General features: G+C 46.4%; 1 protein-coding gene across 1 annotated transcript in view; it reads left to right on the plus strand.

Annotated features, from left to right (window-relative positions):
• The window catches only part of KCNN4 (potassium calcium-activated channel subfamily N member 4), a 46,665-nt gene extending 21,717 nt beyond the window's left edge, over nucleotides 1–24,948 (plus strand). The window contains exons 2-9 of the mRNA XM_083627576.1: nucleotides 2,761–2,856; nucleotides 10,478–10,887; nucleotides 13,088–13,220; nucleotides 15,301–15,411; nucleotides 19,025–19,143; nucleotides 20,048–20,117; nucleotides 21,445–21,620; nucleotides 22,558–24,948. Of these exons, the coding sequence (XP_083483702.1) occupies nucleotides 2,761–2,856; nucleotides 10,478–10,887; nucleotides 13,088–13,220; nucleotides 15,301–15,411; nucleotides 19,025–19,143; nucleotides 20,048–20,117; nucleotides 21,445–21,603 (1,098 nt within the window). The 3' untranslated portion in view covers nucleotides 21,604–21,620; nucleotides 22,558–24,948. The remainder of the gene's footprint in view (nucleotides 1–2,760; nucleotides 2,857–10,477; nucleotides 10,888–13,087; nucleotides 13,221–15,300; nucleotides 15,412–19,024; nucleotides 19,144–20,047; nucleotides 20,118–21,444; nucleotides 21,621–22,557) is intronic.
• Nucleotides 24,949–25,230: the final 282 nt, after the last annotated feature.

Genomic DNA, 25,230 nt, shown 5'->3' on the forward strand with positions numbered 1-25,230 from the left:
TAGTCAGTTAGTTAAGTATTTTTATTTATTTACTTGATTTGGGGGCGGGATCTGCCACACCCATGATCACAGCCGGGCATAGGCAAACTCAGCCCTCCAGATGTTTTGGGACTACAACTCCCATCATCCCTAGCTAACAGGACCAGTGGTCAGGGATGATGGGAATTGTAGTCTCAAAACATCTGGAGGGCCGAGTTTGCCTATGCCTGACCTTAGTTTTGTATAGTTGTGCTGTCTGCTTTGTTAGGTGTGTGTGTGTGTGTGTGTGCGCGCGTGTGTGTGTCTATATATATATATATATATATATATATATGAGAATGTATTATGTACTGTTTGTTTTATGACCTTTTTAAAATGTATTTTTGCTGCGTTGTAGATCAAGACCAGTGGAAGGTTAGGGTTTGTTGTGAATAACAGACAACATAAAAGTGTAGAATGGCTACGGAACAAGCATCTTCAGCTTTGTTTACTATGATTACTGTTATATAATATGGATCATAGAATCGAGTTGGAAGGGACCCCTGAGGGTCATCTAGTCCAGCCCCCTGCAATGCAGCCATCCTGCACGTAGCCATCCCTGGGTGGGCTGGAGCCACCAAGCTTCTGGTTAACAGCCAGATGCACTGACTGAAGATCTATGAAAAAGCGGGTTGGCAAAACATGCAAGAAAGGAACCCCCCCCCCCCGAAAAAAATGCAACCAAATTCATACTATGATCAAGCCATAATAATAGCTAGGGTCTTTGAATGCATATCTTCCGAACTGCATTCATGCACCAAGCATGAACTGAATGTGAGAATCAAACTCTCTTTTACTCGCAGCTACATGACAGAAGCTCTGACTTCCCCCTCTCCAGCCCCACTGGAAAGAAGAAATGTTGAGGAGGCTGCAATTCTGGGTCAAACAGTGGAAGAGGAGACATTTTGCGTAACTACTTTTCTGATTAAAAGTCACTTTCCTCACCCAAAGCTTGGAGGGAAGAGCTAAGCACCCACAAATTTTGCTTCCTCCCCACTCACAGTTTGCGGTCCCCCTCAAAGCTCTTTTTCTCAGTTAAGTGGAAAACAAAGCAAGTCCATTGCGACACTGTTGCAACAGAGCACACACAATGTGGCATTTGGTCCTAAGACTGAGGAAAATTACTTGTTTATTTATTTCGCAAAAGTTATTTAACACTTGATTGTGAAAAACAACAGCAGCAACCTCTAGGTGGTTTACAAAAGAATGAAACAACGCAACAGTTAAAAGCATCAATTTGAAACCAGTATGAACCTACCCAGACCCTGTGATCATCATCTGAGGCCCTTCTTTGTGCTCCTCCTCCGTGAGAGGTCCAGAGGGTAGCAACATGAGAATGGGGCCTTTTCTGCAGTGGCTCCCTGTTTGTGGAATACTCTCCCCAGGAGGACCCACCTGGCACCTTCATTGCATACACCTGTAGGCACCAGGCGAAAACGTTCCTCTTCAACCAGGCCTTGGCTGGTTAACATTATATGGCAGGAGTGCCCAAACTTTTCTCAAAGGGGGCCGGATTTGATGAAGTGAACATGCGTGAGGGCCGACCAAAATTGTTGAGTTTTTTTTAGGGTTGAAGCCACAGGGGCCAGGTTAAATCGACTGGTGGACCACATTAGGCCCCCAAAGCAGACTTTGGACATGCCTGTTATAAGGCCTTTTAAATGTGCCTGCGGGTGGGAGAGGTTTATTGGTTTTGTTCTTGTTTTTATTATGTCTTTTCTGTATTTATCTTCTATATTTATGCTATGAATCACCTTGAGATCTATGGATACAAATTTAATGAATTTAATAGCGGTAACAACAACAAGCGTCGCTTCCCCAAAATGGCCTTTGCTGGCCAAATGGGGAGGCCTGGTGGGCCATGCTGGAGGGCTGGAGGTTCCCCACCCCACAGTACTATGATAAATATGGTCCCATTTCATAGAATTGTAGAGGTGGAAGGGATCCCAACGGTCATCTAGTCCAACCCCCTGAAATGCAGGAATTTGAGAATTAAGTGCTACCATTCAAAGTTTTTGAAGGGAGGCCAACCACCAGAGCCTACAACTCTTGTCAAACAGCAGCCACCATCAAACCATTGGCTCTGGGCGTAAGAGCTGACACCTTGAGGGGCTGAAATGCACCCAGGGCCCACTTGTTTGTAGACAACTGGCTGGCCATTATGAAAACTGGATGTTGGACTAGCCAGGCCATTGGCCTGATTCAGTAGCCAGGCTCTCCTTCAGCTATGACTTCTTATCCCATTCAGTGTCTATAATTGTTTTTTTATATATATGCAATGACTTTCCATTGTTTCTGCATATGCTGTTGTTTTAACTTTCTATATACTGTATTTTTCGCTCTATAAGACACACCAGACCACAAGACGCACCTAGTTTTTGGACGAGGAAAACAAGAAAAAAAATATTCTGAATCTCAGAAGCCAGAACAGCAAGAGGGATCATCCGCTGCACAGTGAAAGCAGCAATCCCTCTTGCTGTTCTGGCTTCTGGGATAGCTGTGCAGCCTGCATTCGCCCCATATGACGCACACACATTTCCCCTTGCTTTTTAGGAAGGAAAAAGTGAGTCTTATAGAGCAAAAAATATGGTAATTAAGCAGTAGTTGGATATGCATTTCTACTGTAATGCAAAATCACTTCAAGGTGCTTCATAGGAAGCGATTCATAAATGAAGTGGAATGATAATAATGCTCTAATGGCACCCGGCCCTTCTCCTCACTTCTCCCTCCTCTTCCCTTCAGTGGTTTGCGTACTCCTTCATGGTGAAGTGCCTCATCACCCTCTCCACAGCTGGGCTTCTGATCACGATCCTGGCTTTTCACATCAAAGAGATCCAGGTAAGCCTAACTATGGGACTATTTCGCAAATTAGCGCAGCGGAGGTCAGACAGTCTGACAAAATGCTGCGAACACACCATACCTTTAAAGCACTAGGATGACGCAATGATAGCAGTCATGGCTTCTCTCAAAGAATTATGGGAGCTGTAGTTTGTTCGGGGCGCTGAGAGTTATTAGGAGACGCCTGTTTCCCTCACAGAGTTACAATGTCCAGGATTCCCTGGGAAGGAGGATTGCTTGTTAAATCTCTCTGGAAATTGTAGCTCCGTGACTACAGCCACCAGAATTCTTTGGGGGAAGCCACAACTGTTTAAAGTGTTACCATAGCACTTCAAATGTACGATGTAAATATGGCCACAAAAGACCTAGATCACCTACTGAGCGTCATCAAAAGTCACCTGGGTCACAGTCTTCTGTGAAGTGTTTTTTCTATCTCCGTTATAGTAATTAATTCTAAAATTAGCATATTTGTGTCCTTCTTTTGGACAGCACTACTTGATGCGAATCTGCCTGTGGTGGTTCCCACCCCCCCTTGGGGGAGAGGTGTTGTCATGGAAACGACAAAAAAAATAAAAACCTCCCCAAAACAGGTTCACTCCAGTAATTGGTACATATTTTGGTATGCACACAGCAAGTAGCACACAGAGTGAGAAAAAGTAGGTGTTGTGCTTGTTAAAGAGGGACAGGATGAGGCTTGGGAGGGGGATAATTATGCCCCAAATCAATGACCCAAAGCTTGAAACAAATTCCTGGCAGTAGGGCTTCTGGTTGAAGGACAGGTTACTCAGCCGAAGGTTACCCAAAAGGGCCCGATTCCTCATTTTGAGAAGCTGTAGCCATTATAAAAGGAAGATGGTAATGGGAAGGTATGTATATGAAACTGGGATCGTGACAGAGATCTGCATATGCTAAATTATATGCATAGGTGCAAATGTCTCTGAGCATGTTAAGCTGGAGGGGGCTGGACTAGATGACTCTCATGCTCCCTTCCAACTCTAAAAGATAAAGGTACAAGACCCCTGACAGTTAAGTCCAGTCGGAGACGACTCTGGGGTTGTAGCACTCATCTCGCTTTAGAGGCCAAGGGAGCCGGCGTTTGTCCGCAGACAGTTTTTCTGGGTCATGTGGCCAGCATGACTGAGCCACTTCTGGCAAAACCAGAGCAGTGCACGGAAACGCCGTTTACCTTCCCGCCGGAGTGGTACCTATTTATCTACTTGCATTTTTGGCGTGCTTTCGAACTGCTAGGTTGGCAGGAGCAGGGACCGAGCAACGGGAGCTCACCCCGTCGCGGGGATTCGAACCGCCGACCTTCTGATCGGCAAGCCCAAGAGGCTCAGTGGTTTAGACCACAGCGCCACCAACTCTACAGTTCTATAATTCTATAAACCGACCACAAGAGCACTTTCCCCTCTTGTGGCAACTGGTATTCAGAAGCATTGCTGCCTATAGTTGTCGAGGCAGAAAATAGACATAATGGCTCATAATCACTGATAGCCTTATCCTCCTATGAATTTGTCCAGTCCTATTTGAAAGCCGTCCAAGTCACTGCCTCCTGCGGAAACGAGTTCTGTAGTTTGCTGTGTGAAGTACTCTCTTTTCTGTCTGCTGGATCCAAAGGACTAATGGTCTCTGACTCAGTCAGCTTCCTATGTTCCCTACCTTTGACCTTGGGGTGGTGGCGGCGGTGGTTGCATGGATTTCGATTTGGAACCTGTAACGTTCCTCCACTCTATAAATTAACTGCAAAGAAAAAATGGCCGGGAACTAGCTTTTCATGGAGAAACGAAGGCGAATGGAAAGATTAGGCTGGCAGGCAGGGATTTGCATTCAAGGTCTGGGACGCAAGCCCAGAACTTCAGCCTTCTTCGCAGACCCATATAGCTCAACCGCGCATAGGAGCTGGTGACACTTGGAAAATACATCTCAGAAGGGTTTTTCCTTTCCTTTGGGCTGTTTGATCTCTGCTGCTGATCTGAGTGAGCTGTTTCCTGACTGAGTCACGGCATGTTTCATCCAGCTACTGGGCGAGTTGTGGTCGCTGCAGGATATCGCGGAGGGCTGGCTCTGGTGTGATTTTGGGGGTCCTTTGCTTTTCCTCTTCAGGTTAGCTTCTCCTGTAATTTGCCAGAAGGACTTTCTGGTCTTGGTTCAGTTTAGCCTGGTGTTATCAGTTCAAAGCAACCAAAGGAATCAGGACGAAGATATATAACCAGATGTCTCAAAGTCTCAGAATATAGGCGGGTGTGCAGAAACCACTGGTCTGAATAAGATTTTGCTCCCTCCGAAGTGGACAAGCCTTGGATTGTGACATAAATGCAACTTAACTTAGTTGATTGGGTGAGTTTTAATCGACTGGTTGGTTAACTGATTAAACCAGCCTGGCTTCTGCATGATTGAAACAATTGTTCTTGAGCACAAAGCATAGAATCAAAGAGAATCAAAGAGGGGTCATCTAGCCTAACCCCCAGCAATGCAGGAATCTCAACTCGATCATACAAGGCAGATGGGCATCCAACCTGTGTTTAAAAACATCCAATGAAAGGGAGTCCGCAACCTCCCGAGGGACTCCGTTCCACCTTGGAACAGCTCTTGCAGTCAGAAAGTTCTTCCTGGTATTTCATCAGAATCTCCTTTCTTGCAATTTCAAGATATTGGTTTGGGTCCCAGCCTCTGGAGCAAGAGGAAATCTTGCTTCGCCCTTCATGAGACAGTGCTTTAGATATTTGAAGATGGCTGTCACATCTCTCTCAGTCTCCTCTTCCCCAGGCTAAAACACACACAGCTCCCTCAACCGTTCCTCATAAGGCTTGCTTTCCAGTCCCTCAACATCTGGGTTGCATTCCTCTGCATACGTTCCAGCTTGTTCAATACCCTTCTTAAACTGTGGCACCCATAATTTGAGCGCATCTGATGATGATGATGATGATGATAATAATAATAATAATAATAATAATAATAATAATAATAATAATAATTTATTATTTTTACCCTGCCCATCTGGCTGGGTTTCCCCAGCCACTCTGGGCGGCTTCCAACAAAGACCAAAAATACACTAAAATGTCACACATTAAAAACTTCCCTTCTGAATGTCAGGTAGTTGTTTATCTCTTTGACATCTGGTGGGAGGGCGTTCCACAGGGCGGGCGCCACTACCGAGAAGGCCGTCTGCCTGGTTCCCTGTAGCTTGGCTTCTTGCAATGAGGGAATCGCCAGAAGGCCCTCGGAGCTGGACCTCAGCATCCGGGGGGAACGATGGCGGTGGAGACGCTCCTTCAGGTATACTGGGCCGAGGCCATTTAGGGATTTAAAGGTCAGCACCAACACTTTGAATTGTGCTCGGAAATGTACTGGGGGTAGAGCCTGCAGGATCAGGCCAGAGCCTGTAGCTCTCTCCCCTCCTGCAGTTTCCATCCACTGATGGTATTCTGAAACATACTTCCTCCGACAGTGGATGGAAACTGCAGGAGGAAATAAGGGCCGCTGCTATTGCTGTTCTCAGCTCGATCCAATGGACTTAAGTTACTCAGCTCCATTGATTGACGCTGAGCATGACTAACGTTGGTTTTCACCCTTAAAACGTTTCAGAGCAGGCCAGTGAGGAAGAACTGAACTAGAAGGAGCCGCCAATACAGACAGAAGCATTAGTAAGGTCAAAACTATGCCTGATGTTTTGTGCAGGCGAAACCTGATAAAGCCCAAACTCCTGTTGCCTAAACACATATAAGCCTGGTATTCATTTTTACTCCGTATGTTACAAGAATTACAGTGGCAGCTCTTAACAAGCATTGGGTTCCCCCCCTGCCCCCCTCCCACAATGAGCTTGAAATTCCTCAAGAATTATCAGACTGCTTTGCATGCAGATAAATATATAACCTTGAGTCACACAGACACACCCAGAGGTGCAGGCGGCCAGCAAAGAGACGTGGGCTGCCGAAAACCTGCCTGGCAGACACTCTTAAGTGTTTGCGCATTCACATGCCAGACCTTCTGCCACACGCGATGGGGTTAGCCAGCGGAAGAGCAGCTCCTGCAACTGAAAGTGCTTACATAGCGTTGCAGGCAAGAGGCAATGATGGCCACAGACTCGGGTGGCTTTGAAGGAGGAGCTGGCAGCTTCATGGAGGATAAGTCGCTGTCGGAGGCAGTAAACACGTTTGGTGGAAGATCCCTGCATTAAAGGGGGTTGGACTAGATGACCCTCGTGGCCCCTTCCGGCTCTGCGAATCTGTGATTTTGTGATTCTGTGAATGCCAGTGGCTAGAAAGCGCAGAAGCAGAGAGGGCTCTTGGGTTCAGGCTTTGCATGGGCAAGTGGTCGGCCGCTACGAGAACAGCATGCTGGACCCAGATGGGCCACTTGCTCTTATGTCCTTAGGATTCAACCACATGCCAACAAGTTCAGATTGGGCAATTAAAGCTGATTTGGCACAGCAAACCTGCTTCTCCAATAAAGGTTCAGACTTCTTGCAATCAGGGAAGTGATGCGGAAATGCAGCGGGACAAACACTTGCTCTGATGTGACGCCTTCCTGCATACAAATCAGAGTGAATATTCATTAAATAGCCAACTTCATCGAGTTTCCATGCAAGCAAATCAGGGTGAACGCCTGATTCTCATCTGGAAATGCCCTATGCATTCTCTGTGGAGCATAGGAGTTATACCAGCAGATCCAATGTAACACCACCACCACCACCATCATCATTACAGTCGTACCTCGGAAGTCGAACAGAATCCGTTCCGGAAGTCCGTTCAGCTTCTGAAATGTTCTACTTCCAGAGTCCAGCTTCTGATTGGCTGCAGGAGGCTCCTGCAGCCAATCAGAAGCCCCATAAGCCCCGTCGGATGTTTGGCTTCTGAAAAAACGTTCAAAAACCAGAACAATCACTTCCAGTTTTTAATCGTTCAGGAGCCAGAATGTTTGACTCCCAAGGTGTTTGGGAGCCGAGGTACAACTTTTTTATTATTATTATTATTATTATTATTATTATTATTACTGACTAAACTGCGGGAGGCAGTGGAAGACAGAAGTGCCTGGTGTGCTCTAGTCCATGGGGTCATGAAGAGTTGGTCATGACTAAACAACATTATTATTATTATTATTATTATTATTATTATACTTATTTTTTATTATTATTATTATTATTATTATTATTATTATTATTATTATACTTATTTATTATTATTATTATTATTATTATTATTATTATTATTATTATTATTATTATTATCCTGTCTTTCACCCTATGGTCCCAGGGTGGGTTACAGCATTAAAACAATATTACAAACAGTTTAAAACAACTTACAACCACAGTTCCTAAAAATATACACCTCAAATATCAAAAGCCAGGGTAAAGAGGTGTATCTTCAGCATTTTCCAGGAGATGCATAATGAAAGCGCTAGCTAGATGCATCTCTGTGGGGAGGGAGTTCCGCAGCTCAGGGGCCGCCACAGAGAAGGCCCTGTCCTGGACCACTCTGCTTCCCCCCCCCCCACCTGAGCCTCTGAAGGTGAAGGAACCACCACGAGGGCACCCTCTGCTGATCTCAGCACCAGAGACGGTCTGTAGGGAAGGAAACATGCTTTCAGATATTTGGGCCCTGAACATTTAGTGCTTTAAACAATAACATGAGCACCTTGAATTGGGACCAGAAATGAACTGACAGCCAGTGCAGCTGTCTTAAAACAGGGGTTATTTGAGATCTAAAGGGACCCCTGGCTGCTGCATTTTGGACCCACTGAAGTTTCCAAGTCACCTTCAAGGGCAGCCCCATGTAGAGAGAACTGCAGTGATTTGATGCGGAAGTTTCCAGGGCACAGCCTTTAGTCTTTTCAAACTGTAAACTCCCTTCGTTGTCTTGGCCGAGAGATGTAAAGGCAGTCTTCATATAAGATAATAAAACACGTTGTAAACTTGGCAAGGCCACCCTGCTTCCCAGCCAGTTTCTGGGAGGTTGTGTGTGTACACAAATAATTGGAAATGTAAGGTCCTCCTTCTACTCAAAGCTAGGTGCAGAAGAGGCAATGCGTTTCTTGTGGGATGTGGAGATGCTTTGTGGGAGTTTAGGGACAGAATGGGGGTAGTGTGTGTGGGGGGGAGATGGCGATTTAAGAGAGGAGATGGAAGCTGAACCAAGGTAGATGGCAGGGAGCAGCATCAGGACATGGGCAATAGAAGGAGCGCTGGAGCTTCCACACTTCTCTCCTTCCACACATATGTGCATTTTCATAAGCCATTCATTACCATTCTTATACTGGGAATCGGAATCTGTGCGGGAAACAAAACTCTTGGCGTGGCAGCAACTATTCTGTGGAACTCCCTGCCTATTGATATCAGGCAGGCTCCTTCACGGTGCTGTTTCTGACCCTGCTAAAAAAACCCTCTTCCTTTTGGCTAACCAGACATGCCATTTTATTATGTACATTTGTGTTTTCTTTTATCATGTTGCAATGCCTACTGTTTTCATAAAGCCTTGTTTTTATTGCTATTTTAAATGAATGTTTTATACCATTTATTGAGACTGCTTGGGGAGAGAGAGAGAGAGATTGTTAAAGAAATACAAAGAAATTAAGAGGCCTTTTGATTCTTTTACTCTCATATATAATTTTTTAATTAGTTTTTGCACAAATTTTCCAACATAATAACTCCAAAGCAACATGATATGTCTTTGGCCATCACAGCCTGAGACCTCCCTCAACCCCTTCTAATGGTTTTCCAAATTTTTCTCTGATTTTGCATTTTATTACTATGCTTATTGCTAAAAGTCCAGTCTTACATCCACTAATCTTAGTCCTTTTCACAATAATTTGTAAAGTCCTCCTTACAAAACTTCCTGTAGTCCTCAAGTGATGTTAAGTGATTACAATTGTCTTTCAAATGCAAGATAAATTTCTTCCAGTCCTTTAGGAAAATCTGGTCCTGCTGGTTTCGAATGTTCCCTTTTAGTCTCGCCAGCTCAGCATAATCCTTTTACTCTCAATTCCAGGAGAGAAGCAAGGTGCTGTATATGTTTCGAGAAGGGTCGCCATGTTAGCCTCTTGTAGCAAAAACAACAAATGTTGCATTTCCATGGCCGCTTATTCCATTTCCCCAACATCTCCCTACCTTCTAATTTCCACATTATATTTGAGCTTGAAGCCATTTCTGGAAACACAGCTGAAAATATAGGGCATGTTTGGTGCTATTTCTGAAAGGATTTCTTTTTCCTGGAAGCAAATAACATTGACCTGAGCACAAAACTTCCACTGTAGTCCACGATATTTCCGGAAGTGGCTTCCACATCAGAAACACAGCAGAAGATGTCGTAAATTTAGTGCTAACCTTAGTGTTAATTGCAAGCAGATTCCCACCCCCCACCGGAAGCAAATAGCATGGAACTTAGCGTGGAACTTCTGCTATGTTTCCGGAAGTGACATTTTTAGCATCATGCGGAAGCTCCAATATAACATGGAAATGAATAGCTAGGGAACTGTCAAAAGAATGGAATAAGCTGAACAGAGCCTTGGTCTCCCTATCTTCTGCCCTACCAGTACCAACGTCCACCAGCCACTGGGGGGTGACAAGAGGGCGTCGCTTGGATACTGGATTTTTATTATTATTATCTGCTCTCTTTCCCCTTAGCTGTTCATGATGGACAACTCCTTGACTGACTGGCGGATTGCTGTCAGTTGCCGCAAGCTGGCGTTTATCATGCTGGAGCTGCTGGTCTGCTCCATCCACCCCTTGCCCACCGGAGACTTCGCCTGCTTGGAGCCCCAGCCCACGCAGGCCTTCCTGTTCCTCTCCGAGGTCGACATGCTGCTGTCGCTGCTCATGTTCCTCCGCCTCTACCTGGTGACGCGGGCGGCCTTGCTGCAGAGCAGCGTTCTGGGAGACGCCTCGTACCGCAGCATCGGGTCCCTCAACAAGATCCACTTCCAGTACCCCTTCGTGCTACGGGTGATGGTGAACAGCCAGCCAGGAAGGGTGCTGCTAATCTTCACGATGGGACTCTGGTTCATTGCCTTTTGGGTGCTGTCTGTCTGCGAACGGTAAGGACCGGGGCCTGCCTGTGCTGGCGTTAGGCAGTGAGAGTCAGTTAGTAATAATAATAATAATAATAATAATAATAATAATAATAATAGTAATAATAATTTAGGGACGCGTGTGGCACTGTGGGTTAAACCACAGAGCCTAGGACTTGCCGATCAGAAGGTCAGTGGTTCGAATCCCTGCGACGGGGTGAGCTCCCGTTGCTCGGTCCCTGCTCCTGCCAACCTGGCAGTTCAAAAGCACGTCAAAAAGTGCAAGTAGATAAATAGGTACCGCTCTGGCAAGAAGGTAAATGGCGTTTCCGTGCACTGCTCTGGTTCGCCAGAAGCGGCTTAGTCACACTGGCCACATGACCTGGAAGCTGTATGCCGGCTTCCTTGGCCAATAAAGCGAGATGAGCGCCACAACCCCAGAGTCGGCCATGACTGGACCTAATGGTCAGGGGTCCCTTTACCTAATAATAATTTATTATTTATACCCCGCCTACTTGGCTGGGTTTCCCCAGCCACTCTGGGCGGCTCCCAACAGAAGTAAAAGCACACTAAAACATCAAACATTAAAAACTTCCCTAAACAGGGCTGCCTTCAGATGTCATCTAAAAGTCACATAGTTGTTTATTTCTTTGACATCTGATGGGAGGGCGTTCCACAGGGTGGGCACCACTACCGAGAAGGCCCTCTGTCTGGTTCCTTGTAACCTCACTTCTCGCAGGGAGGGAACCACCAGAAGGCCCTCGGAGCTCGACGTCAGTGTCTGGGCTGAATGATGGGGGTGGAGACGCTCCTTCAGGTATACTGGACCGAGGCCATTTAGGGCTTTAAAGGTCAGCACCAACACTTTGAATTGTGCTCAGAAACGTACTGGGAGCCAATGTAGGTCTTTAAGGACCGGTGTTATGTGGTCTCGGCGGTCACTCCCAGTCATCAGTCTAGCTGCCATATTCTGGGTTAGGGCAAACGGGGCACTGGCCCACCGAGCTCATCCGACCCACCCACCGACCTGCCTTACATGCAACCAGTCTCGGGGGATGACCCTGGCTGCCTGCTTCCTCCTCTTAATCTCAGGGTTGCTCTTGTACAATGTGGGAGAGAGGAGGATGGGGACCAAACCAGAATGGACTCTGATTACCTGTGTCCTTCTATAAGACACAGCATCCCCCACTTCTGTTCTAGCTGCACACTGAGCCTGGAGCTCTCTGCTTACAGAACATGTGCTTTGTCAGTTAGATGGACCCAACTATAGAAGGAACCCATTCTACTCTGAAGCAGTCCAGAGTGCTACCCTCTTCCTTTTCATAGCAGGCCTTTGTTTGTAAAGGACAATCCCATTTTCCGCCTGATGCCCAGCCAACAGGTAAATAAACTCCCCTGATGAGCCGGAGGCTAGCAACTGAGTCAGCCGCAGCGAAAAGAATAAACAAGCATTTTGTCACTTCAGGTGACACTCAGTCAAAAAAATAATAAATAGGCAAAGCCCATAGATTGGATTTCAAAGCAGTCGCGAGGAAGATCAGTTGCAAAACCAACAGTCTCCTGCTCAAAAGCTGCAGTGTTGGCATGCCTGCCCCGGTGCATGATGGGAGAGAACGCTTGCCTAACTGGACTGGGTTATGTTTCATGGGAAAATGTACCCAACCCCGCTTGATTATTTTCCTCGCTCTCTGGTGTCCCCCTCCCCACTATGCCAAGCTGCCACGAGCAAAACTTGAAAGCCTTGTTATCCCCTCATGGATTTGCCCGAGCAAAGAGAGACAAATGACGTCATCGCTCCTGCCCTGCCCCACTCCCGGTCTGTTTGGGCAGTGGTCCAGACTGGGCCCAGAGGGAGAGGGCCTGTGAGGGAGCAGTGGTGGTAGTGGCAAGGACAGCATAGCCTGTGCCTGAGTTTTACTTCCCTGACTAGCGGCAGTACCCCTCTGAATTCCAGTGGCAGGGAGTCACAAGCGGAAAGAATGCGCTTGTGCTTGCAGTACCAAATGTATTTTTATTTCCCAGGGCCTATTTTGAGTCAATTTGAACACTGCTGGTACCTCTTCACTGATCTGCTATTTTAATCTCTTGCGTATGGGTGTTTAATTTTAGTTTTTAGGAGTTTACTATTTCTCCTGTCCTCTTAAGTAACCCTGCAGGGTGTAATATAACTCTCAATAATGTGAAATACACATTTCCTATTGAACCTCTCTTCATTCCCACCTGTCAGGGAGCATATGGACAACGACTACCTATATAGCACTTTCTGGCTGATCCCCATCACTTTCCTAACCATTGGCTACGGAGATGTTGTTCCGGTGACGGTGTGCGGAAAAGTCGTGTGCGTGTTCACCGGTGTTATGGTAAGAGATCCGTCTGTGCATGGCGCAGAGCTGAAACGTGTAGATTTGTGCAAATCCGGAATCTGTCTCCCAGCTCCCCCCCCCACAAAATTATGTATTTATTGTGTCCGTATCCCACCCTTTTCTTCAAGGAGCTCAAGGTGGCTATGTGGTCTCTCCCTCTCTGCATTTAATCTTCACAACAACCCTGCGAAGCAAGGGTTCAAAACCCCACCCAGCCTTGAAGCACATTGGGTGATCTTGGGCCAGTCACTGCCTTACCTTGCAGGGGTTTTTTGGGATTAAATGAGGAGGTGGAGAATCTTCAGCTCTTTGGAGGAAAGTGTGGACTAATGAAATCGATTAGGCAGCGACTAAGAGGCAGCAGCTGACTCCAAGGTCATCTGGCAAGCTTTGTGGCTGACTGGATATTTGAATCCTGGCCTCCCAGGTGCTAATCAATCACTCTAACCACTACACCACACTTCCTCTCAATTCTGAATCGGAAAGTTGCCTGATTCTGAAATGGAAAGTTCATATCTGAAAATGTGATGCTACAATGCTACTTCAGAAGTTTGGCAGATGGACTTGAGTGCTTTAGACTCAAATACCTTGATTTGATTTTTTTAGTGTCATTATTATTATTGGACAGGTGTCAAATAAGAAATCCTATAAAGCTGTCAAGTGCTAAATGCTGCTTTTTGTGCTGTCTGTGAAGGGCTGTCGGATGCTATATATAACAGTGGTCTCTTGGCAAATTCATTTGATAACAAAACACGAATTGATACCAATCCTTTCCTTGGCATTACTGGGAATGTAGGCTGGACCAAATGAAGTTGGCTTGGATGGACAATGGATTCTGTATTTCAAAATCATGGGATTAAATAAGGAATGGTCAGATCCATAGCTGGTCCATAGCTACTGCTGAAAAATTAACCCAGAAATGAAGGTAGAGGACAAACCAAAAAAAGATTTGTTTTCAACAACGTGGCAAAAAATTATTTTATATATTAATGGGGAAAACAATGTTCAAATGCCTCCTGTGGAATATGCTACGGTTTGGAGTTAACTTTTCGTCTTCAAATTAGAATGCCATAAATCCTCGATGGCAATATATTGGTATTTATCAATAAAATAAATACTATTTTTTTTATTTTAAAAGATTATATCACCCTCCCCACATCCAGTAACAATAATAATTTTCCACGTAGGAATGTGAATGAAACAACACAAATTTACACTGTGTGTGCATTTGTACATTTCATTTCCATTGAATTGTATTGCTTTTCTCGGCCTCCTTATTCTTGTGTGTTAATTGGAAGCCTATGTGTGTAGACCTCAGATTTTGCTGTTTATTGATGATAGGCTTTTGCTGCTGCTCTGTGGATCGTTGCATGGGTAGCCCAAGTGGAGATCTTGAGATTTGGGGCTTCAGCTTCCATCAACTTTAGCCAGTGTGGTCCATGGTCAGAATGCTGATGACGGCTGCAGTCTAAAAATGTATTGGGGGGTCTTCCCCACACAATTGTGTGCTCTGCTTTAAGCTGCTTTGTTTTTATTTCAAACAAGTAATATACAAATCTTGTGAAATACGTTGAGAAAATGCTTTCTGCATTTCCAAAATGTTTAGAGACTATTCATGTAGCAAGTGATTAATGATGATCACAAACATAACCATAATAATCTACTATATATTTTGGGAAGTTGCATGTTTATTCATTATGCATTTGGGCATCTCTTAAGAGATCACCACCAAAATTTGAGCAGTAGTTCCTGAGATGAAGGAGCAGGTTTTCATCTGTGCTTGGATACAATGTGATGCCATTTTAAATGAAGATAGCAGAATGAGCTTTTCAAAACTGCACTGAATCAAATGCACCAACTGGGCTGATTTTTTTTGTTTTTAAATTTCTGAGCTATGCGAGGAACGAGGCTAATAATACAGAAAACCCTGAAATTAGATATGTGCCCTTCCGCTGAGCTATCACAGTCCCTGTCTGCCACAGTAATTCCTAGTTTGACCTGAGGCACAAGGCGTATATTTCCTCTGTGCCTCCAGCTTTATTGCTTCAAACTCATTGTCCTCGTTGTTTTTTTGCAGGGAGTGGGCTGCACGGCCCTCTTGGTGGCTGTTGCTGCTGATAAGCTGGAATTCAGCAGGGCTGAAAAACACGTCCATAACTTCATGATGGACATTCAATGTGCCAAAGAGGTAAGGCAGATGATGAGCTCGCTGGATCAGGGCAAAGGCCCATCTAGTCCAGCTTCCTGTTCTCACAGTGGCTTGTGGGGAACCAGCAAGCTGGATGAAAAGCACTTTGCCAACCTGCGATTCCCAGGAACTGGTGCTCAGTGGCAAAGAAGAGCTTGTAGCTGCTGATACTCTTCTTTGCCATGATTTTGTCCAGTCCGCTTTGAAAGCCATCAAAGTTGGTGGCCATCACTGTGGAAAAGAGTGGGAGAGAGTTCCATAGTTTACGTATGTGCTGTGCTTAGAAACACTTGTATCTCAGGGTTGCCATACGTCTGGAATTTCCCATAAATTGCCGGTATTTGGCCATTGGAAACAGTGTCCGGGCAGAAATTGCCCAACATAAAGAAAAACACAATAAAACATTAAACTTAAAAAAAACAAAACTTCCCTATACAGAGCTGCCTTCAGATGTTTTCTAAAGGTTGTATAGCAGTAACTCGGAGGCCTGTTCGCAATATGAAAAGAACACAACCCGCAGTGGCACGTCTGCGCACGCGTGGATTGCGATTCGCCGCTTCTGCGCATGCGGGTGACGTCATTTTGCACTTCTGCGCATGCGCGAGCAGCGAAACCCGGAAGTAACCCTTTCCGGTACTTCTGGGTTGCCGCGGGACGTAACCTGAAAGAACATAACATGAGGCAGATGTAACATGAGGTATGACTGTATAGTTACTTATCTCCTTGGCTTTGGGGGTCGCATAGCTCCATACCCTCCAACATTTCTCTGACAAAAAAAGGGGCGTCTGCCAGGCAAGGCCTACCTTCCCCCTCTCTGTAGATAACAGCATGAAGCGAAAGCAGTCTTTTGCAGCAACAGAGAGCTTTATTGAACACAGCACAAACATTCAGCATCCATTTTCGCCGTGCAGATGCTCCCAATTGAGTTCCTCCCACTTCCCTCCAGTTACTTCCGTCTTCCCGTCTCCTCACCACGTGACCCCCCTCCAACCACTGAGCCTTCTGAGAGGCTACCCTGTCCAGACGCCTGCCTCTACAGCTCATGGGCTTTCTAGTGAGGGAGATCCAACCAGCTCTCTCTCTCTTCCCGTTCCTCTCCCCTTGGTTGCTCTTCTCCCAGCTCAGCCCAACAGTCAGTTCCTGAACTGTGTCCTTCTGAAAACCGTTGCTCTAGGTCGATACTATCCTCCTGCTCCAGAGGAGCTTCAGGATCAGGCCCTTGAGCAGAGGGAGAGGGGGGTGTCCACCATTCTTCCTATGAGCAATACCCTTCAGTCTGGTTCCTGACAACGTCCTAAGAGGGACATTCTGGGATCAAATCAGAGACTGGGACAGCTTCTGTAAATTCAGGACAGTCCCTGGAAAAGCAGGGTTGCCATATTTCAAAAACTAAAAGCCAAGACACCCCAAAATGAGTTGTTGAGCTTATTTTGAACAAACCCCAAAGTTGTTGAGCTTGACACTTCTTACTCACCTTCTCTCTCAACTAAAAAGTACCAGATGTGTCAGCCTTTCCTCAGAGGAGAATAGCTCCCATTACCTGCACCTGGGGTGGGTAACTTTAGTCCATCAAGGGCTGCAGTCCCTTGGGGAATACTATTTTGGAGCCTGCATATTAACAGTGGGTGGTGCCACTCTTTTTTATCTCTCTGCTACCTTTTCTCTTTTTTCTGCCACCCGTTCACTCTCTCCCTCTCCCTCCCCTCACTTCCTCCCCCTGCCCCCCAGTGGGCTGCCAGGAAAGGAATAGGTTACTCTCGCCAGACATCTGAATTAATTGTTTGCAGAGGATTTTTGAAATTAAGCCAAGAGCGTCACATGCACGTTGCCCACCCCCTGACTTTTCGGATCAATCAATTTCAGCAAGATTAATGTGGGAAGTGTAGCTTTTGAGTTTCCTTAATGCCTCTTCTGTTTTCATTTCGAAACATCCTCTTTCTTGTCATCATTCACCAGAAATCAGGAATTAACAGAAGACAGGGCTTCCTGGTCACAGGAAGGTTTTCGGGTATTACATCAGACCTTCCTCCTTCCAGAGTTGCGTATCTTTGTTGGCTACAATTTTTAGTGAAATGCTACCATTGTGTTTTCCACAAAGCGTGTTCCTGCTTTGCAAGTTTGCAGGCTCTGGCTCAGTTTTTTTTTGGGGGGGGGGCTGGATATGGGTCAGGTGGATTCCCAGGTCAGCTTGATCTGGGGCCCCCACATTTGGGCTTCTGGTCGGGTCAGGGGCCTGCGCACAGCCTTAATTATCACAGTTGAAGGAACAAAAATACTCAGAGCCAGGCAATGGTACCCCAAGAGGATCGGGAGGGGTGCCCATGAGAGAAAAGTGTGTAGTCGAGGGAGAGTATTAAGGGCCAGAGAGAAAGGCCTGGAGGGCCGCATCCCTGGTGTCTACAATAATGAGGTGGATGGGACTTTGGCTTGACTTCGTAGGAAGCAATTTCATACGTCCAAGTGTCACTCTTCTACACTGATGAACTGCAGATATAGTCCTCTCCATTTCCTTCCCTGCTGGGCAGCCCTTCTAAACTGAAACTCTGCAGGGGTTTCTGCTGCAGCATTTTGCCCTGCAGAAGAGCTAAAAGGCTCCCCTATTTGAATGTTAATATGCAAATACAAGGGGCATGTTTTTGTGTGGTTAGCTCTTCCACCAAGGGGCAAAAACTTGAAACACGACTGGCTCTGTTGTTCAATATATACGATATACGATATCTTTATTGTCATTGTCCCATGCAGAACAATGAAATTGTAAAACTACGTAAAACATTCCAAAACCCCTAAAAACTCTGAAACCCCATTTTAAAATACACTATACTATAGAGACCCCTTACGCTGTGTTTAGAACCAGAATTGCATTTGGGTAGAAACTGTTTCTCAGGCGGCTAGTCCTGGCCTTGGCAGGTGCCATTTTAATGTGCCCTGTGGACCACGGTTTAAGAACCCCCTGCAATAAACAATAACCGCTGTTCCTGGGCTCTCTGCCTTGTTATCTCAGGGCGTGTGTAAGCATACATGCAAATCAAGACTTCCTTGTGGGTTTCCTCCTCCCTGGCCTCCCCCCCCACGCTTTCACAACACTTTTGACAGATGTCCTAGCCTGCAAAATCAAAGGCTAATGCAGTTTTCAGTTTTCCTCCTTCTTCCGCTTGATGGGTCATGAATGGCGCTGCAGGGAAGGGTTGCAGCTCAGTGGGAGACTCTCCTTCGCTTGCCAAAGGTTCCGGGTTCAAATCCCCGGTATTTCCTGGTAGGGCTGGCAAGGCCTCCTTGCCTGAGTTGTCTCCCAGTGACATCCACAGGGCCAAAAGTTCCCTAGTCCAGTTGCGGACCGTCAAAAACTTTCCGCAAAAGGAGCATAGATCAGTGGTAGAGCTCGTGCTTTGCATGCAAAAAGATCCTTGGCATCTCTAATTAATGTCTCCTTGGCTGAAACTCCAGACAGCCTCTGTCAGTCAGGGCGAGGGAAGCCCTGAGCAGTTGAGCCTGTGCTCTGACTTCATCTAAGGTCCCTTATGTTCCTAGGGACAGAGAAGGGAAACTGGTTCGGCGGTTCGGCGAGCCGTCACATCTCTCCCTTTTCTCTCCATTTTTTTGCACCAACCTCTAGATGAAGTGGTCGGCCGCCAACGTGCTGCAGGAGGCTTGGATGCTGCACAAACACACCAAGAGGAAGGATGGCCTAAGGACACGCAAACATCACCGAAGGCTGCTGGCAGCCATCCATATGTAAGTCAATCGCTCCCAGGTCATGGGGTGCTCAGGTGTAGTGCCAAGTCGGGTAGGGGAGAGGGCTGCACTGCCCTGGTCCTGCTCTGACAGTTCCCCCTTTTTATGTCGTGGACTGCTTGGGAGCCAAGGAATGGTGGGAGAAACCATCAGGTGAACACCCAAAGGAAGAAGGCTCAGAGCCCTGGGATTAGAGCCAGTGTGGTGTAGTGGTTAAGAGCGGCAGACTTGTAATCTGGTGAACCGGGTTCGCTTCCCCGCTCCTCCACATGCAGCTGCTGGGTGACCTTGGGCTAGTCACACTTCTCTGAAGTCTCTCAGCCCCACTCACCTCACAGAGTGTTTGTTGTGGGGGAGGAAGGGAAAGGAGATTGTTGGCTGCTTTAAAACTCCTTAGGGTAGTGATAAAGCGGGATATCAAATCCAAACTCTTCTTCTTCTGCAAAACAATCCTCATTAAGTCGTCTTATTTTTGCTGTTAACTTTGCCTAATTCTACATCACCTTGCTTATTCGTTTTTCTTTGGCTGGAACTTCTTCTTCCATCCATTTTTTGTGCATAAATATTCCTAGTCAAGCGAGGATTTCGAATTGAACTGATCGTTCGATTTGAGATGGGAGGCGGCGGCGACAAGGGCCGGTTAGATTTGTTACCCGTCAGTCATCCTGCGTGCAAGGGATCTGAGCCACTCGGAGATGGGCCTGGGAGGGTGTTGTATATTTCACTAGAAATTATAGCGAGCGCACGCATCCAGTGACCAGGGTTTCCTGGGGAAAGTGCACCGGCGGGTCACGGCTGCTGCGTACGTTTTAACTGTTAAAACTCTTCTCTCCATTGCAATTTGGAAAGGAAGCACATTGGCGAAAGACCAGGAGGGGAAATAACTTCTCTGTTCTCCTCGTAGGTTCCGACATGTGAGGATGAAGCACAGGAAGATCCGAGACCAAGTGAATGCCATGATGGATGTCTCTAAGGCGAGTTGTGTGCTGGGGACATTGTTGCCCGGTCGATAAGAGGCTGTGTACACACAAGTTTAAAGCGTATTGCTCCCCAATAAATGTATCCTGGGGAATTGCAGCTTACCCTTTAAAGAGCTACAGTTCCCAGGCTTCTTTGGGCTGTGGTGCGGGGAACATGCTTTACATGCGCAGCGTGTATGCATCCTCTGTCGACTCTCCTGTGGTGCAACGGACTAGTGCATCTGGCTGTTAACCAGAAGGCTGGCAGTTTGAGCCCACCCAGGAACTGCTGTGGGCAGAATTCTGGCATCACAGGGTGTCAAGGACCCTTCCAACTCTACAGTTCTGTGGTTCTATTAATCTAAGGCAATGCAATGCCTTTAAGCGCAGTGTGTTTCCAATATAATAAGCGTTAGCAAATTCTCGCCAAAAGGCCACTGATAAGTTCCTGGAGGTGTAGCTTCTTTGACAGTAAAGTGGTACCTTGGTTCTCAAACTTAATCTGTTACGGAAGTCTGTTCCAAAACCAAAGCGTTCCAAAACTAAGGCACACTTTCCCATAGAAAGTTATGCAAAATGGATTAATCCGTTCCAGACTTTTAAAAACAACCCCTAAAACAGCAATTTAACATGAATGTTACTATCTTAACGATACCATTGATCCATAAAACGAAAGCAATAAACAATGTACTGCAGTCACACAATCAATCAATCAATCAGTAGCTGAACTGGGTTCCTCTCCCCTTTGATCCTCATAACAACCGTGTGAGGTAGGCTAGGTTGACTAAACTGATGGACTTGATGTCATCCAAAAGGCTAAATAAGAAGTGTTCACTAGATCTGGTATTGGACTGCCCGATATCTACAGATGAAGGGCAGCATACAAATAAAATAAATAATAATATGAATATGAATATATTATATAAAAAAAATATAATGTAATAGCAGGCTTGGAATGAGGCAATTTGTGCCCCCCCATTTTATATTTCTGCATCTGGTTCTTCCTGCCTAAGTGCAGAACCTTACAATTGTCCCTATTTTGTTAGTTTTGGCCCAGTTCTCCAGTCTGTTAAGGTCGTATTGGATCCCAATTCTGCCATAAGCTACCCCTCCCAGTTTGGTGTCATCTGAAAATCAGATGAGCATCCCCTCACTTCCTTCATCCAAGTCATTTACAAAGCTGTTGAATGACACCAGGACCAGGACAGAACCCTGCAGCACCCCAGTTGTCACTTCCCCCCGTCCCTGAGGACAAGAGCGCCACCTGTGGGCCAGTCCCGAGAAGTAATTTGAGCAAAGGCTGAACTGTTGACAGCCGTGTCCTGTTCTTCCTCTGCTGCAGATGCAGATGATCATGTGCGACCTCAGCTCCAGCCTCAGCAGCTCCCACCGGGAGCTGGAGAAGCGGATCGAGTCCCTGGACAGGAAACTGGACGAGATGACGAGGCTTCTCTCGGGACTGGTGGACTCCAAGCAGCGGCAGGAACAGCGGGCGCTCTGAACGCCAACTGCGGTTTGGTAGGTGTGGCACCTAGAACCCTGCAACAAAAACCCTCTTCGTGACACAAGATTCTGCAACTCGATAACACCCAAATTCTGCAATCGGAATCTGTTTGGCCAATTTGAATATACTAGCAAGTTCTCCCCGGGTGGAATTATGTCTTTCTGTTCTTCCCTCTGGAGCCTAGAACTTGAGAGACATGCTGGGACCTCAACCCTACGCTCTGGGCTCTAAAAGCGGGAGTGGCGAGACCTCTGACCTTCACGATGCTCCTGGACTACAACTCCCATCATTCTGAACCATTAGCATCACTGGCTGAGACGGATGGGATTTGTAGTCTCTCCCCCCCCCGCCCCCCAAAAGGGAGGGGGAACTTGTTTGCTAGCTATCTGGGCTCTACTTTTAATATAATCCTTCTCCTTCTTGGGACGTGGGTGGCGCTGTGGGTTCAACCACAGAGCCTAGGACTTGCTGATCAGAAGGTTGGCGGTTCGAATCCCTGTGACAGGGTGAGCTCCCGTTGCTCGGTCCCTGCTCCTGCCAACCTAGCAGTTCGAAAGCATGTCAAAGTGCAAGTAGATAAATAGGTACTGCTCCGGCGGGAAGGTAAACGGCGTTTCTGTGCGCTGCTCTGGTTCGCCAGAAGCAGCTTAGTCATGCTGGCCACATGACCTGGAAGCTGTACGCCGGCTCCCTCGGCCAATAAAGCGAGATGAGTGCCGCAACCCCAGAGTCGGCCACGACTGGACCTAATGGTCAGGGGTCCCTTTACCTCCTTCATTGCAGGTTTTTTTAAAGCAGAGGTTGGATGGCCACCCCCCAGGGATGCTTTAGTGAAAATTCCTGCATAGCAGGAGGTTGGACTAGGATCTCTCCGAACTCTACAATTCTATGATGCTATCTATTCCTCCGGTATTGGTGCCACTTTGACCTTTGTTCTCCTTTCCCTTCCAGGTGGCTAAAGAGATGGTTTTGATCATCCCGCTGAAGCCTCCATAGACAGAACTTTTAAACGCCTCCTGCCTTTCTTCATGGGCATCAGGCAGTGTGTCAGGAACACACGGGACTACACCGCCACCTTGTGGTGGAGGAGAACCACTACAGGCATTTTGAAAAGCCGACACACCGCATTGCCAGACAAAAGAAAAGGAGCGAGGAGCTGCTTTTGGAACTTTGCTCTCTGCGGAAAAAACTTCTCGAACCTCCGAATGCCTTTTGCAAAGGTGGTTGTGTCTTGCAAGAGGGACTCTGGATGCAAAATCAATAGACAGGACATCCATTCCTCTAGCAGGCTTCTAAGCTGTGGGTGAGGGAACCAAGAGGACAAGATACAGGAATAAGTGTGCTTGAAAACTGTACAAAGACCTTGCCCTTTGGCAAAAGACAGTTTGTCCATCCAGGGCAGGAATGCAATTTTCAGGAAGCAATTGCTAACTGGCTGCACAGGATCTCCTGAGATGGGTAGGCTAGGACCCCACACCCTTGAAGTTCAGGCTTGCATATAAACATGTTTTTGGTCACTTAGAGAGTAACAGTTGCTGCAGGTGAGGAAGCTTGTGTGTGTCTGTACCGGGGGTGGGTTTATCATTTAAGGCGGTTGATGTTACACCAGTGTCTTAACATAAGCTAGGGCTACGCAGGCAGGCTTCTGACAGTGCGCAGGCTACTTGCCAGCCTGCTCTTGACATTTACTATGCATCTGGAACAAATGTGCCTTAAGACAACACTGCAGAAACACAACTGCTGGCAAGGAGACCCTGATCAGGAGCTCCAGAGACAAGCAAGAGCCATCGTTTTAGACTAGAATACCCTAAGGGTCCCAGCTTCAGTACGTTCAAAAAGTTATGTTAGGCACAGAGGGCAGAAAGATGCCTCGTTTGTGCCATGGACCTTGGAGGCGGGCGAAGTAGATGAAGGGTTGGTTGGATGCAGTGGTCCAACTTGAGACGAAGAGTGAAGTTCTCAAAGGGTTGCTTGGCTAGCTGTTCAGTGAGAGCTTGTAGGCGTCTGGGGAAACCTCAGTAATCAGCCACTGAGCATCCTTTGTCTGGCCAGAGGGAGAACTTTGGAAGTCAACATCTAGTGGGGAAAGAGCTGCTTAGCTCTCAGTCTTCAGGTTAACACTGAAATGCAGAGAGACGTGCTTTCTTTTTCCAAGGTGTGCAGACAGGAGAATCACAATTTGCACTCGGGTCCTGGTTTCAGGCTTCCCACAGGTATCTGGCTGGCCATAGGAGAACAGGATGCTTGTCTAGATGGGCTTGATCCACAGCAGGCCTTTCTTACCTTCTTAGGGGATCAGCTTTTAGAAGCCATACTTTTGTGGGGAGCCGACTGTCGTTTCCTTCCTTTCTGCATTAGTTTGTGAAGCACATAAAACTGGAGGTACAGATTCCTACCTCTCCCCTAAGGCGAGAACTTGATTTTTGGATTGCTTTTGGTCTCTCAGGTGAGAGATGAGGGAAGCCAGCGGTGTATGTATAGGCGGCACTCTCCTTTATAGTATTTTCTTCTCTCCTTTTTTCTTTAGAGGGGAGGAAAGAAACAGACGAAGTGCCATTGCCCAGTCTGTTAGAAAGCAGTTTCTATCGCCTCTCATGAGAACCTGCTGCTTACCCAGTGAGAGGCAAGGGGAACGCTTGGTATGAATGCTCACCTGGGGGTGTCTATATTACTGCTTGCTTGTCAGTACTTGACATTTGTCTGGCGCTCATAGCGCAGACATGCGAGGATGTGAGACTGAATTATGGCGATTGTGGAGTGTGATTGGAGGGTGTGCTAGAATAGTAAATTTGAGTGCATTGGAGCATTGATGTGTGCTGACCATGCAAGGTGTGTGTGTGTGAGCGAAACTGAACTTTCTCTGTATTTTTAGCTGTAGTTAGATTAAGTTGTGCAAATTGCTGAATAGGGAGCTGGGCATTGATTCGTTTAATGGGATGATTGATTGATGTACGGTGGTGGGGAAGAATGAGTTGATTTTCTTTTGCTTCATTGCGAATCAGATTTGTTTTTTTTATAAAAAAGGTGAAATTTATACTTCTTAGCTCATTTTTAATTATTTTGCTTCCTGATCTTTAGAGGATGCTTGGAATTAGTCCTTTACTATGGATTTTCCTTGCATTTTTTTGCAGCTGATTTTTATGTGGCAATGTTTATTTTGATACTGATGAGGATGCTCTACTTAGTTACGTTTTATAGAACGTAGAAATGCTCTCCTTTTTTTGTTTTGGTATCTGCTGTTTATTTAAGATGTTTTAACCTATGTTGTAAACCGCTTAAAGAGTTTTGTTTAACTAAAAGCGGTATATAAATGGGCCAAATAAAAATGAACGAAGGCCATTATCCCTGTTGCTAAATGACGGCTGCACACCAGTCCCAAGGAAGGAAACATCAGGACCACTTTTCGTCCCCCCTCCCACCCCTGGGCTGCCATCCCAATACACACTGAGGCAGCAGTTTTAAGGAGAGGGGTTTGCATCTCACCAGCCACTTCCATGGAAGAGACCAGAGTTCTTTACTCCCCTGAAATAGAGGTCACTACATATCAAACGTTTAATTAAATCTGCATTCATGTGGATACAGGAAAAGGCAACGGGCTGGATCCACAGTAGCTCTACCACTGAA

This window comes from Podarcis filfolensis (genome assembly GCF_964270895.1).
Source record: "Podarcis filfolensis genome assembly, chromosome: 8".
Lineage (NCBI taxonomy): Eukaryota > Metazoa > Chordata > Lepidosauria > Squamata > Lacertidae > Podarcis > Podarcis filfolensis.